This window comes from Carlito syrichta, unplaced genomic scaffold, assembly GCF_000164805.1.
Source record: "Carlito syrichta isolate Samal-C Ts95f unplaced genomic scaffold, Tarsius_syrichta-2.0.1 Scaffold303024, whole genome shotgun sequence".
NCBI lineage: Eukaryota > Metazoa > Chordata > Mammalia > Primates > Tarsiidae > Carlito > Carlito syrichta.
The window spans coordinates 123,891-136,741 of record NW_007247120.1 but is presented as its reverse complement, the minus strand read 5'-3'; the positions used below and the strand labels follow the sequence as shown (position 1 = coordinate 136,741).

The 12,851-nt window shown below is 40.9% G+C and overlaps 1 protein-coding gene across 1 annotated transcript in view; it reads right to left on the bottom strand.

Annotated features, from left to right (window-relative positions):
- The window catches only part of PCDH17 (protocadherin 17), a 91,357-nt gene extending 79,671 nt beyond the window's left edge, over positions 1 to 11,686 (bottom strand). The window contains 3 exon segments of the mRNA XM_008057478.2: positions 9,081 to 9,920; positions 9,922 to 10,298; positions 10,339 to 11,686. Of these exon segments, the coding sequence (XP_008055669.1) occupies positions 9,081 to 9,920; positions 9,922 to 10,298; positions 10,339 to 11,686 (2,565 nt within the window).
- Between the last annotated feature and the right edge of the window lie 1,165 nt (positions 11,687 to 12,851).

Here is a 12,851-nt window from a genome sequence, read left to right as displayed (position 1 = left end):
ACAGACTTTTGCCAATGACTTTTAAAAATTCCTGTGAGTAAGGTATTTTTGATAGTATAGTTCTCTTATTTCCATTCTTATTATCATCTAGGGATAAATAGTAGTTTTTCTAAGATGGCTAGGACCTGGAAACTTAGTTGATAATTACTATCTATGCACCTGCCAATACCAAAAATGAGAGGTTACAGACTTTTTTTACAAGCTATACATTAACATTAAAATATTTGTTGTTTTTCATTTATATCTACTCTCAGTAATACTGTATTTTTAATTTAATCAATCAGCATTATAATATCAGACAAGACATTGGTTTAAAGAAGAAAAATATTCATTACTGTAACACAATGGCATGTAAAGCTTCAAATAATAATAAAAATAAAGTGAAAAATCAAGTTTCTTGTCTTAAAACTAAGTGAAGTAAAGCTTATGTGTATTCCTTAATTCTACCACAATAAAAATGATAATAAAGATGGATGATTGAATTATCTTTTTTTGCATGATTTATAATTGCCTTTATTCACATTCTTAATAAAATACATTGATTTGAGATATCACATTTTAAAACTTGGCAAAACTGTAGAAGAAAAATAGACAGCAAGGATTCTGGTTCCCAAGAAGACACTGTAGTGTAATTCACCAATGTTTAAATGATATCTCATTTCATTTTTGTTTTGCTGATAGAACTAAGGAAATAAAATAAATTGTTTTAACATTGTTCAGAAAGTTTGCATGACTAATAATGATATAAAGATGTATCATTAAGCACTTATCAGATTTAAGGTAAAAAATGTCTTCTTTGGAAATAAATTCCCGCCTTTTCCAAGTTTCCCGAGTTGATAACATTTTTTCTTTGTCAGTTTTGCTAACGTTTTAAGCAGATCGTTTTTCAAACAAATTTCTTACGTTCGTTTCATATTCTGAAATGAGGATATGAGTAAAAACCATATACTGCCACTTTATACATGTGGTTAGCTAATTCCTTTTGTGATAATCAAAGGTGGATAGCTTTATAAATTCAGTTCTGTATATGCAATTGCTCTGATGCTGTGAAAGAATTGCAAAAATATATCAAGTTTTCAGTCATAAAATAATCTCAGTATACTTTGATAAAATATACTGTGTGAAAAATAAAATGAACAGTTCTTAGGAAAGGTATTTATATAAAGGGCTATGATTATTTTTAATGTTGCAAATTATGAGTGAAAACTATAGTTTTAGGCTTTAAAACTGATGTAAATGTTGGCATTACAAATACAAATTTTGAAACGTATCTAAGACATTGGTAGTCTAAAATTATATTACAACAATAAGAAAGATATTTTGACCCCCATGGCCATTTTTGACTACAATAAAACACCTGTTGCATTTTCATTTTATAAACATGAACTATTAGAACTTAGACTACAACCGAATTTTTTAATGCATATATTTCTATTTAAGTTTTATTGATTTGGAAAGCATGAAAATTTTACGTATTAAATTGTATCTAATAAAATCATTACTTAACAATAATCATTAAGGATTCAGGTAGAACTACTATAAAGAAGTATATCAACTCATGAATTATTCCTAAATTACATTTTTAAATGTTATATTTTTTTAAAAAAGCTGAAGAGTATATATTTAAAGCACCATAGTCATTGGAAAGAAATTTCTTATTAATAAGTTGTCTGTTACTTTAAAGCGTCTATGCTATCAAAATAGCATTAAAACTTTTCAGAATATAAAGTCACTATTTACACTGTATACTATAATAATTTGCAAACATGCAACCAGTGTTTCTTAAAACAGCATATATCTACAAAACAATTACAACCGTATAGCTTTGAAATTTGAAATTGATTTTTAATGCTTTAGCTTTCAAACTCTACAAAGGTTACATTTAGCTGATAAAGAGAGTAAACAAGAAATTATCCTTTAAATGGTCCCTTTAATGTGTTCCACTAATTAAAAATCAATAAGAAACATTACAAGTTTAAAAAATATTAAATATTATTCAGACAAGACGTATTTCAGAACCAAACAGAAGTTTACAAGATTATGTTTATCTTTACTTTGCTTATTTCCCATATAACATAAATATGGCTCATGAGTATTTTATTAAATATAAGCTTAAAGAAAATAAGATAATACAGGTCTTTAAATATTTCAAAATTACTGAAATAAAATGCATTTCTAATACCATTAAATTATTTTAATATATTCCATTCTTCTAATCAGACCAAAGTCTATTTATGTAGATTAGTTACAGCTGAAGTGTCATTTTCCAACCTGTATTTATCTTTTGATCACAAAGCTTGTTAACTTAAATGGTCTTTTATTGTTATGATTCGTTTTCCCATAATTATGCTGTATAACTGCCTTATTTTTTGAATAAATATATGCAAACGTGCCAATCATATTCAGCACAGTTATGCTAGATGCTCAATGAACTGTAAGAACCATTTCACTTCAATAAAACTGCCTGGAATAGATCCAGGGCAAGACCTACAAATACCAGTAATCAGTATGTCACTAGGACCAGAACCGACAAATGGAAGTGTGTTATATGTATATCAACAGATTTTCCCAAACACTGTCTGAAACCAGTTTATAGTTTGTCTCTGGAAGCGCTTTTGGTGCATACAATTGAAAGATGCCACCCACACAGCCACAATTTTGCATCTGTATTTTGTTATGGATCACTTTTGCTTTACCTTAAAAATATTGATCTTAATATTTCTGCAGTAGCAAGAAAGCTGAAGCATGCTTTTGCTTAGTCACAGCAGGGTTGTTGATGTCATTAAGGACTTCTTTATTATAGATAATTTATTTCAGAAGACCAAAGGATAGCAATATATCACTGTCAAAGCTAGTGGTGAAAGCTTATGACTAACTGTAAAATACCGTATGCCAGTGAAAGAAATTCTTGTCAAAGATTCCTTTGCTAAAATAGGTTGACAATAGATTAGTGTAGGTCTGATGAACTTTAAAAGTGTTTGCAGGTGAGTGGCAGAAGTCACATTATCTTTAGAACGATGGGCAAAATGAACTCCATGATCTTCTCTAACAAATACACAGTCATTGGTTGAAGGAATTTAACACAAAAAATATCCCTTCCCTAATGGCTTTGCTAAAATATGACTTTAAGATAATGCTCTACGGGATTTATTAAACAGAGGTGTCACTGGGGAGAATACGTTCTAAGGCAATGACTAATATCATAATTAGCGGGTGCATTTGTAAGAATTCACCCACTATTGAGTGTATTGCAAGACTTCTCAGCATTAGGGAGCTAAGTTTTACTTCCTAACCGGCATGAGCCCAGTTATAATAGTGGCTGTTTCTTCCTTCAGTTGTAGTTTCATCATCAGGCTCACGGCATGCAGTCTCACAATGCCATCCTCCCAAAAGGTTCAGAAACGTGGGCGAGAATTAGTTTTCTCTTTGTCTGCATAGGCTCCAACTTATTGCCCACTGAAGGTCAGCTGTTGAAGGTCAATTTGTTCCCTAACTCCTCTCTTTTCTAGGGTAACTGGCTTTACCTTAGGAAGTTTCAAATTGTTTGAAACTTTAAAACTGCAAAATAATTCAACTTTAATGTATTTTCAAAGAAAATAAAAGCTTGAGTTGTTCCTTAAATAGAGGAGAATTGCTTTTGAACAAAAAAGGATAAAACTAGGCTAATGTTTGTGCTTCAGCAAGTACTTAACATACATTATACTAAAAATATAAAGACATATATACATTTACATGCATATTTAACTATGCCAAGTTTTATTTTTTATATTTTTATAAATATCGGCAGAGCCAACTTTCACTGCAATAAAGGCATGTAAACTCTTACTAATCTTAAAAGATAAAACATCATTTATCTTTTATATTTATATATCTCTGTGCCATATTACATAAGCAGCACTAACAGTGAAAAATTTAAAACCTAGCAGTGAAAAATTTGAAAGCTGAGACATAATACACTCTACCTGTTATATTTTTAAGTAATATTAAATATTTACCTGAAGATTTTACAGGATTTTTTCCTTTTAAAATATGTGTATTTCTTAGATCATTAACAGAGATAACATTGAAGATTATTTTAAGAATGATTAACTGATTTTAACCTTATATATAAAAGCTGTATCTAAGCACTGTAAAAAAGTAAATAACATGCTATAGTATCAACTGTATGGAGAAAATTTTGTGAAAATTTGGCTTTTCTGTGTATATGTGTTTTGCATAGTTTTAACAATATAGTCAGAGGTGATAATGTTTTAGGAAAAGCAAATTTTTCCCTAAGAATATATTCAAGTAGGTGACATAAGAACTATTTTTCCATGATTTGATATCTTTTCATCATCACACATGATTTTAAATAATATGAAGATGTCAAGAATAAAATTCCAAATTCTTTGGGGTTTTCTTATATTTGATAATATTTATTAAAATTACAAAACTCATACAACTCACGTAAAGTTAAAAATTACCTTACTCCTACATTTTTAAAAGACTGACAGGTTATCATCTCAATGTAAGAATGTAAAAGCATTACCTAGCTAGCATTTTTGGAAACTCTGCTGTACACTAAAAGATAATGGATAAAGAAATTATTACCATACAAAGAGTTACCATATCAATTAATATAAAATAAGATTATCTGGTTGCTAGGTCATATAGTTTAAAACTATACTTTGTATTTTCACTTATAAGGAAATAGAGAAATGTACACATGTATACAATAAAGTATATTACATTTACTTTAGTGGTGAAATTTTCATAGATGCACATAAAATGTAAAAGAACAAAATATAGTAGAAGTATTGATAATATTTTAAGAATTTTTTGAGGGGGTATGACCTTTCTCAAAGGAAACCCCAAACATCTAATAACTAATTATATTTTAAATAAAGTTTATATACTTCATTTGTACTACTTTTAATGCATTATAAAGCAGAAAACAATATTTAATGATTATGTGCTCATGTTAATCTAAAGTAGGGATTACTTCATCCTAACTTTTCAAAATCATCAAGAAAAAAGACAAGTGGACAAAACATTCTTGTAGGCATGCAGTAAGAATGGGCTGATACTTTTCTACTCAGCTCACCATAATTTCCTATAAATAGAGATCTATATGTGGTTTATGGAAACTGATGCATTTACTAATCAAATAGTGCCATCTTAGACTCAAAACTACAGAAAAAATATCTTCAAAATTATAATGACAAAAGAAATTGTGCACAGGCTTTGTGCTTGTTACTGAAATCATTAATATGATAGACTATGAATTTTTGACAATCAGGATCCTGAGGCCCTATCTAAATTAGTTCCTGTAATGAAGAGTCTCCTGTGTAAGAGAGAAGTTGGGGAAAAAGGTATACAATGGATGATGTCGCTATCAAAGATAAAGTTTGATTCACCTTTTTATTCTAAAATAGTGAGTTTATTGTTTACACTATGATGTGTTATCCTCTACAGTTCGATCTCATTTTTATATATTTAGATTGTCTTTAGGCATTTACTATGTGCTTAATTCTGTAACTGAAAAGGCCATGCACATCTATCAAAAGGATTTTATCTTCCTAGCATAAAGACTCTTAAGTCAACTCTAACGTGAAATTGATCTGTAAAACACTGAGTAAGAATGTATTCCTTTACAACATTTATTTTAGTAGATCTTATTCTGCTGGCTCAATACATTTTTTTCCTTGAGAGCATATTAAAATGACTTGTAGTAGTGCTACAAAAAATGTGAAAACACAGATGTTCAAACAAAACTGGAAATTCTCCCATCAGTGAGACGTCCCCAGCCTCCTCCGCTCTTCCCAAAGAGGCCCTCATTGAAAACACCTGTTGAGAAGCCACCCTGAGACTTAAACAACTAATTCTTGGTAAGTCACAATTAGCAGTTATTCTTGAGAATTAGTAATGATCTCTACTTGGCTTTAGAATTCATATTAATGTAGGAAACAATTCCCATGAAATTGTGCCCATAAAAAGTGCCTTTATAAATTTGTATAAAATCTATTTGCCTTACCTATCACAAAATCTGTGCTCCTATTCTTCGACATCAGTTTTATAGCCTCAAATGAATTAAAATATTTAATTATAACCATGCTGCATTAATATTCACACTATTGTGGATATCTTAGTCATTAATCTATCATTTAAATAAACACTTCATAGACTGACTTTAATTTGCCTGAGGAACTTGGAAAAAAAACACAAGTCACCATTTCTCCACCAGCATATATGATTATCTTGTATCCATATTCAGTAAAAATAAACTTGCGCGCAGGAAGAGTCTACCAAAGACATCAACTTAAATATCTTAGACTCTGTGAAGCGCACAAATGCTTTGACAGTTCTCAGATCTTAACGTTAGCTGTAATGTGAACTTTATAAATTATAAAGTTCCTAAATTTCACTTCACCACACTGTACTAGTGTATCTCAACACATTTATGAAATTATTTTCATGTCATTGATAGAAACTCACTGTGCTTTCCAAGCAGCACTCAAGATGCTGGAAAATAAAGATGAAACAAACTTAGCAGCAGCTAGTTCAAATGCACTCTGTGGATTAAAATACTACCTCCAGAAATATACATGAGAGTAGTAGTCTATTTCCTTCACACACTGTATTATGTGCATATACTAATAAAGTCACTTAAAACAAGATTGTGGGATACCTAAATGTTTTAATTTAAGAATGTCACTTTAGCATTTAGTGTTTGTAGTACACTAGTTAAATTTTTTTTAAAAAACAGACACTGTAGTAGATTTACTCTGTTCTCTATAATTAATGGAGATAAATCTGATACATTTAAAAGGAAATTAACATATTAAGAACTTACAAAGCATCCCTTAGAGGACTGCAAACCTGAACAGAAACACACAAACAAAAAAACTTAATTTAACAGTTTATGTTGATGCTATTTCTAGGACAGAAACAATATGGGAAGAAAAGTCAATTTGAGAAAATTCAGAGATTTAAAACTAAAACTTAGTTTGTGTTTTTATGGCATGGATTAAGAGTCTAGAAGAAAGGGAATGGCCACCAAGAAAAGTTTGCCTTTTGCCTTCTGTTAAAATGTGTGTGTGTGTGTGTGTGTGTGTGTGTGTGTGTGTGTGTGTGTGTGTGTTTGGGCTTGAGTTTTATTGCTAATGAGAGGAATCATCAGTCACCTCCTCCTTAAGCAATGACCACCTTCAAGAAAAGTTATGTACATATAGTACAGCCAACACTGTCCTTCAAAACCTTCTAGATATTTCAATCCGATTGTTCCTCACTAGTAAGCCAAAGAATCAGGCTTGCTGAGAATTCTACTGCATCACCTTTTTACTGGAAACTGAATGAAAATTGAACTCAGCATTTTAAGTGGAAGTTTAAGCATAAACCCTCTGTGACATATTCGTAGCTGTCAATGCTAAAAATGAAAAGCATATAGCATATGTATATTTATAAAATGACTATAGCAGATCTATAAATATGTATTTCAACATACCTCCCTCTAAAGATATATTGATTGTCATAAATATCAGTTCTACACTTTCACAGAAAAACTTTCACAGAAATCACCTTTTTTGAAAGCGGAGAATTTCTTTTTCAGTTTTACATAGACCTAAAAAAAAATCATGATTACTGATATATGGTAAACACTATAAAAAGTAGTATTTAATACTATAGTTGAATTATTCAGGAGCATCAAGTGTGAGATTGCTTTACAGGAACATTGTACTATCATGGGAAAATATGTTTTGCGTTGCATTAGTATTTGGTATACTTGCCATGTTAGGATTAGATTGTGGAATTTTACTACTCCATTTTAACAATAAAAGCGTTATAGAATCAAGTGTCATAAAAAATTAGTTGCTTTTCAAAGCATAAAATTATGAACAAATTATTTTCGTTTGCCCCAAACTAATCTTCCTCCCAAAGTGTCACTTTTAGTTAAGTTCAATTTTGAATTTCACATACTGTTCATCCAGAGTAATATGTAGCAACACATATTCATAATAAGCAAGAATTAAGTTTTTCTGTGACACAACGCGATAGCAGATTTAAAAAAAAACTAGACAGTGACTAGACACAGTACAGTCACATGCTGTTAGAATCCATGTCCAGGCTGGGTCAGTCATTTAGTTTTGTGGTATTATCTATAACTTTGAATCATACTAGCTAATATATACTAGATATCACTTAGACATCACAGAAAACACACAGTATGCAAGTTAAATGCATTCTGGAATTCTTTTTGACACATCAAGTGCCTTCAGTGCAACTTTGCATCCTGTTTTCCATAGTAGAATATGAGCCTGTGATCCTCTGGTATACTCCTTCCATTCCTCAGTCACTCCAAACAGATCAGGATAACCACAAGACAAAAACAAATACAAAGTTTTCACAGATAGTTACTGGTCATTATCCAGAGCTGCATTTACTCAAACTTTTGAAAGTGCTTCAGAGTATAACACATTTCAAAAACGTAAGCAGCACCAAGGCATTATGCTGCAGTTCCAGCTGAAGTCTAAATGAGACTCATGGCCTCTAAGACACTTTTCAAAATGTAATACTGGCTTCTTAAGAGGTGTAAACAGTTCACATTGATTCAAACTCTGAAATTCTGTCTGGTTTCTGTTCTGTACTTCAATAAGTTAACTTCTTAACAGTGGACTGTAAACATTCTTCATTTTTAGCTTCAACTTTTAATTGAATTTAAATATTTTCAAGATAATTAACTCAAGCCATTTTTCCTACTCTGGTCATCCTTTTTTTAAATGGAAACCAACAAATAAAAAATAAGCAAAACAAGTTGTGATTACTGAATGCTGCTAACACTTTTAAACCTATAAAAATAAACCTTAAAATGATAAGATAAACATTTACATCTTGTAGATTTCAGGATATTTCCATGGGAGGGGTTATGTGTAGAATAGGATGTACACACAGTGTCAAAAGTGTAAGCCATTTAATTTCATCTCCCCCGCCGCCCCCCTCCCCCCACTGCTGCTGACAGTGTGGCCCGCCCTGTTCCCAAAGTTGCAGCACCGCTCCCCAAACCGCAAGAAAGTGAAGTCCCAGTTAGGCTAAAAGTCTCCTACCTGAATTATGGACATCCGGGTGGCAGGGGTCTCGCTTGCATTCGTCCCTTGTCCGGTGAAGCTAGTGTGGCAGCCCGCGTGCCCCTGAGGGACAGTCAGGTTGTTGGAGGCCGGTTTGAGATACATCACCTCCGACCGGGGCGAGCTGAGGGGCAGGCGGGTCTGGTAGTCGAAGTACATGGGGGAGGTGGCCAGGGAGGGGCTGCTCACCACGTTCATGACGTTCATGGCGTTCCTCTCCTCCACCTCGCTCTGTACCAGCATGATATCATTTTTGTTGATCTTCTTCTTCTTGCCCTTGCCCCCGCCCAGCTGCGGGTGGCTGTACTCGGCTATGCGGCAGTTGTAGGTGCGGATCTCCTTGTTCTCGCGCTTGCACTTGACGGCGATGGTGATCATGGCCGCTAGGAGGATGATGGAGATGGTGCTCAGGGTCACGATGAGCGGCAGCGACATGTCCCAGTGGTGCTGCTCGCCGGTCACCCGGGGCACCCCCTCGGGCAGGGAGCCGCTCACCGAGCGTATGACGAGCTTGGCCACGGCGGAGAGGGTGGGCTTGCCGTGGTCGGTCACCTTCACCACCAGCTCCACCACGGGCGTCACGTCCTCCCAGAAGGGGTGCAGCGTGCGGATCTCGCCGCTGGACGGGTCGATCTCGAACAGGTGGTCGTCGTTGCCATCCACGATCTCGTAGGTGAGGCGCCCGCTCTCCCCGAAGTCGCTGTCGAGGGCGCGCACGGTGCTCACCAGGTAGCCCAGGCCCGCGTTGCGCGGCACCTGCAGCTCGGCGGTGTCGTTCTGCAGCGTGGGCAGCACGATCACCGGCGCATTGTCGTTCACGTTCCAGCACGGTCACCCTCACCGTGGCGTTGCTCTCCAAGTGCGCGGGCGCCCCCGAGTCCTTGGCAAGCACCTTGAACTCGAAAGCCTTGGTCTGCTCGTAGTTAAAGGAGCGCAGGGCGTAGATGGCCCCGTTGGTGGGATTCACAGACACATAGGTGTAGATGGACACGTCGCCGATGTGCGAGGGAAGGATCGAATAGGACACGGTGCCGTTCTGGCCCAGGTCGGGATCCTGGGCGAGCACCGAGCCCAGGTACTCGCCCGGGATGTTGTTCTCGTGGACCTGCAGCACGTAGAGCCCCTTGGTGAACCGAGGCGGGTTGTCGTTCTCGTCCAGAACCTTGACCGCGAACGACTTGGTGGAGTTGAGCGGGGATGACGTGACCCCCCTGACGAAATAATGTGGTGGGATTGGGGGAGCCCCCGTCCCGCGCCACGATGGTCACGTTGTACTCGTCCTGGGTCTCGCGGTCCAGCGGGCGGTCGGTCACCACCGTGTAGAAGTTGTCGTAGTTCTCCTCAAGCTTGAAGGGGACGGACCCCCCGGGCCCGCCCGGGCCCCCGCCGCCGCCGGCCCCGCCGCCGCCCAGGACCCGGCACTGCAGCTGCCCGTTCTTGCCCGCGTCGCGGTCGGTGACCCGCACCAGGGCGATGACGGTGCCGGGCGGGGCGGCCTCGCTCAGCGCCCCCTGGCGCACGGAGACGAACCCGATGGACGGCGCGTTGTCGTTGCGGTCGACGAGCTTGACCGTGACCTTGCAGTGGGCCGGGATGGGGTTGGGCCCCAGATCTCGGGCCTGCACGTCGATCTCCAGCATCCCGTTTTCCTCGTAGTCCAGGTTGCCCTTAACCCGGATCAGGCCGGTCTTGGGGTCGAGGGAGAAGAGCTCCCGCACGCGGTCGGGCACGTAGCTGCTGAAGGAGTAGAGCACTTCTCCGTTGGGGCCCTCGTCGGCGTCGGTGGCGTTCAGGTCGATGACCACGGTGCCCAGCGGGGCGTTCTCGGGCAGTTCCACCAGGTAGGAGGGCGCCTCGAAGACCGGGCTGTTGTCGTTGGAGTCGATCACCTTCACGTTGATCTGCACGGTGGCGGAGCGTGGCGGCTCGCCGCCATCCAGGGCAGTCAGCACCAGCGTGTGGTGGTTCTGCTGCTCGCGGTCCAGCGCCTTCTGGATGACTAGCTCCGGGAACTTGGTGCCGTCGCCGCGCGACTTGACGTCTAGAGCGAAGAGGCCGTGGTCGTCGCGCGTGAGCAGGTAGGTGCGGAGCCCGTTCTCGCCGGCGTCGGGGTCGTGCGCGCTGGTGAGGGGGAAGCGGGTGCCGGGGGCCGCGTTCTCCGAGATGTCCATTTCGATCTGGTCCGAGGGGAAGGAGGGCGCGTTGTCGTTGATGTCCTGGATCTCCACCTTGATCATGCAGATCTCCTGGTCGTTGGCGAACACCTCGAGGGACAGCTGGCACTTGGCGTTGTGGCGGCACAGGGACTCGCGGTCGATGCGCTGCTTGGTGTAGAGGAGCCCGCTGTCCGCGTCCACGTCCAGCAGGTGCGGAGCGGAGTTCTCCAGCACCCGGTAGCTACCCGACTTGCCGCGCCCGCCGCCGCCGCGCTCGGCGGGCGGAAGCCCTGGCTGCAGTCGAGCATCCTTGCCGATGTTGCCGATGACCGTGCCGGCCCCCTGCTCCTCCGGCACGGAGTAGTTGAGGTTTTTGAGCGTCAGGGCGGGGGCCCACAGAAGGAAGCAGCAACAGATGGAAAGGTACATCCCAGACCGGTGGGGTGGGGGCAGGAGCAGCCGGACTGGAGGAGCAGGCGAGGGAGTGCGCGCCAGCCTGGGGCCCTGGCGCGGCGCGCGCACGCCGCGCGCCACAAGTCCGGGGGTCCTTCCTTCCCTCCGCACCCGAGCTGCGGCACCGCTGGGCAGTCTCTCCGGATTCCGCTCAAGTTCCCCGAACCTGTTGATCTACAGCATCCGCACTGGGCGAGAAGCTGCGGCGCAGTGGAGCTGCAGGGGCTCGGAGCAAGGCGGAGCCTTCCTGCAGCTGGGGGCAAGCCCGGGGGTTTTGTCCCTCCGGCCCGGAGTTCGGCAGGCTCAAACTTGAGCGACGAGGCCGGCGACAAGATGGAAATCGCGTCTGCGAGGGAGGATATCGAGCTAAAGAATGCGTAGGTTTCCTCTACTCCCGCCCGGAGCCTCCGGAGTACACTTCACAGCGAGTGGGGGAGGGCGCGGGGAGGTGTGTCTCCAGGCAGATCCGAAAGTGAGATCCTTACTTGCGACTCGTCTCCCGTGATGAAATTGATGGGGATGACGAGGGACGAAGACAGAGTCACAGACGTATTTTGAAGCGTCCCCGGCGCACCGTGAAGTCTCTGCTTGCTGCGCGGGTTGGTCTGCGCTCAGGCAGTGTTTTGCTGCATTTAGAGATCTAATCTCGCATCGCTGGCTGAGGCGGCGGCGGCGGCGGACTGCATCTCCCAGCCAAGCGTATTTTTTTCTCTCTCCTTTCCGAGCAGCCGAAGGGAGGGGAGGAAATGCAGCGTAAAGAACTAGTGTCCCGATTTGTAGTTTCCTCTCCCCACCAGGCTCCTCCCTCTCGTCCTCGGAAGAGGCGCTCCCCCGAAATCAAGAAAGCCACAGTCTGATCAGCCTTTGCGGAGCGAGTCTTTGGGGGTGGGGTGGGGGGGTGGGGTGGGAGGGGGAATACAGGGCTGTATCGTCGCCTCTGCTCGCCGAACGCACTCTGATTTCTCTACGCCAAGCCAGCAGCCGTCGCTACCATCCCATCTTCTCCCCGCGAGCCAGCAGGGACTTCTCTCCCGGCAGTTTAATTCCAGTTTGCTTTTCTTCCCAGGCGAAAGGAAATCAACAGGCAACTCATGGTTGGACGTGCAGATCTGGGGGGCGGGGGGCGGGGAGGGGGCGGCGG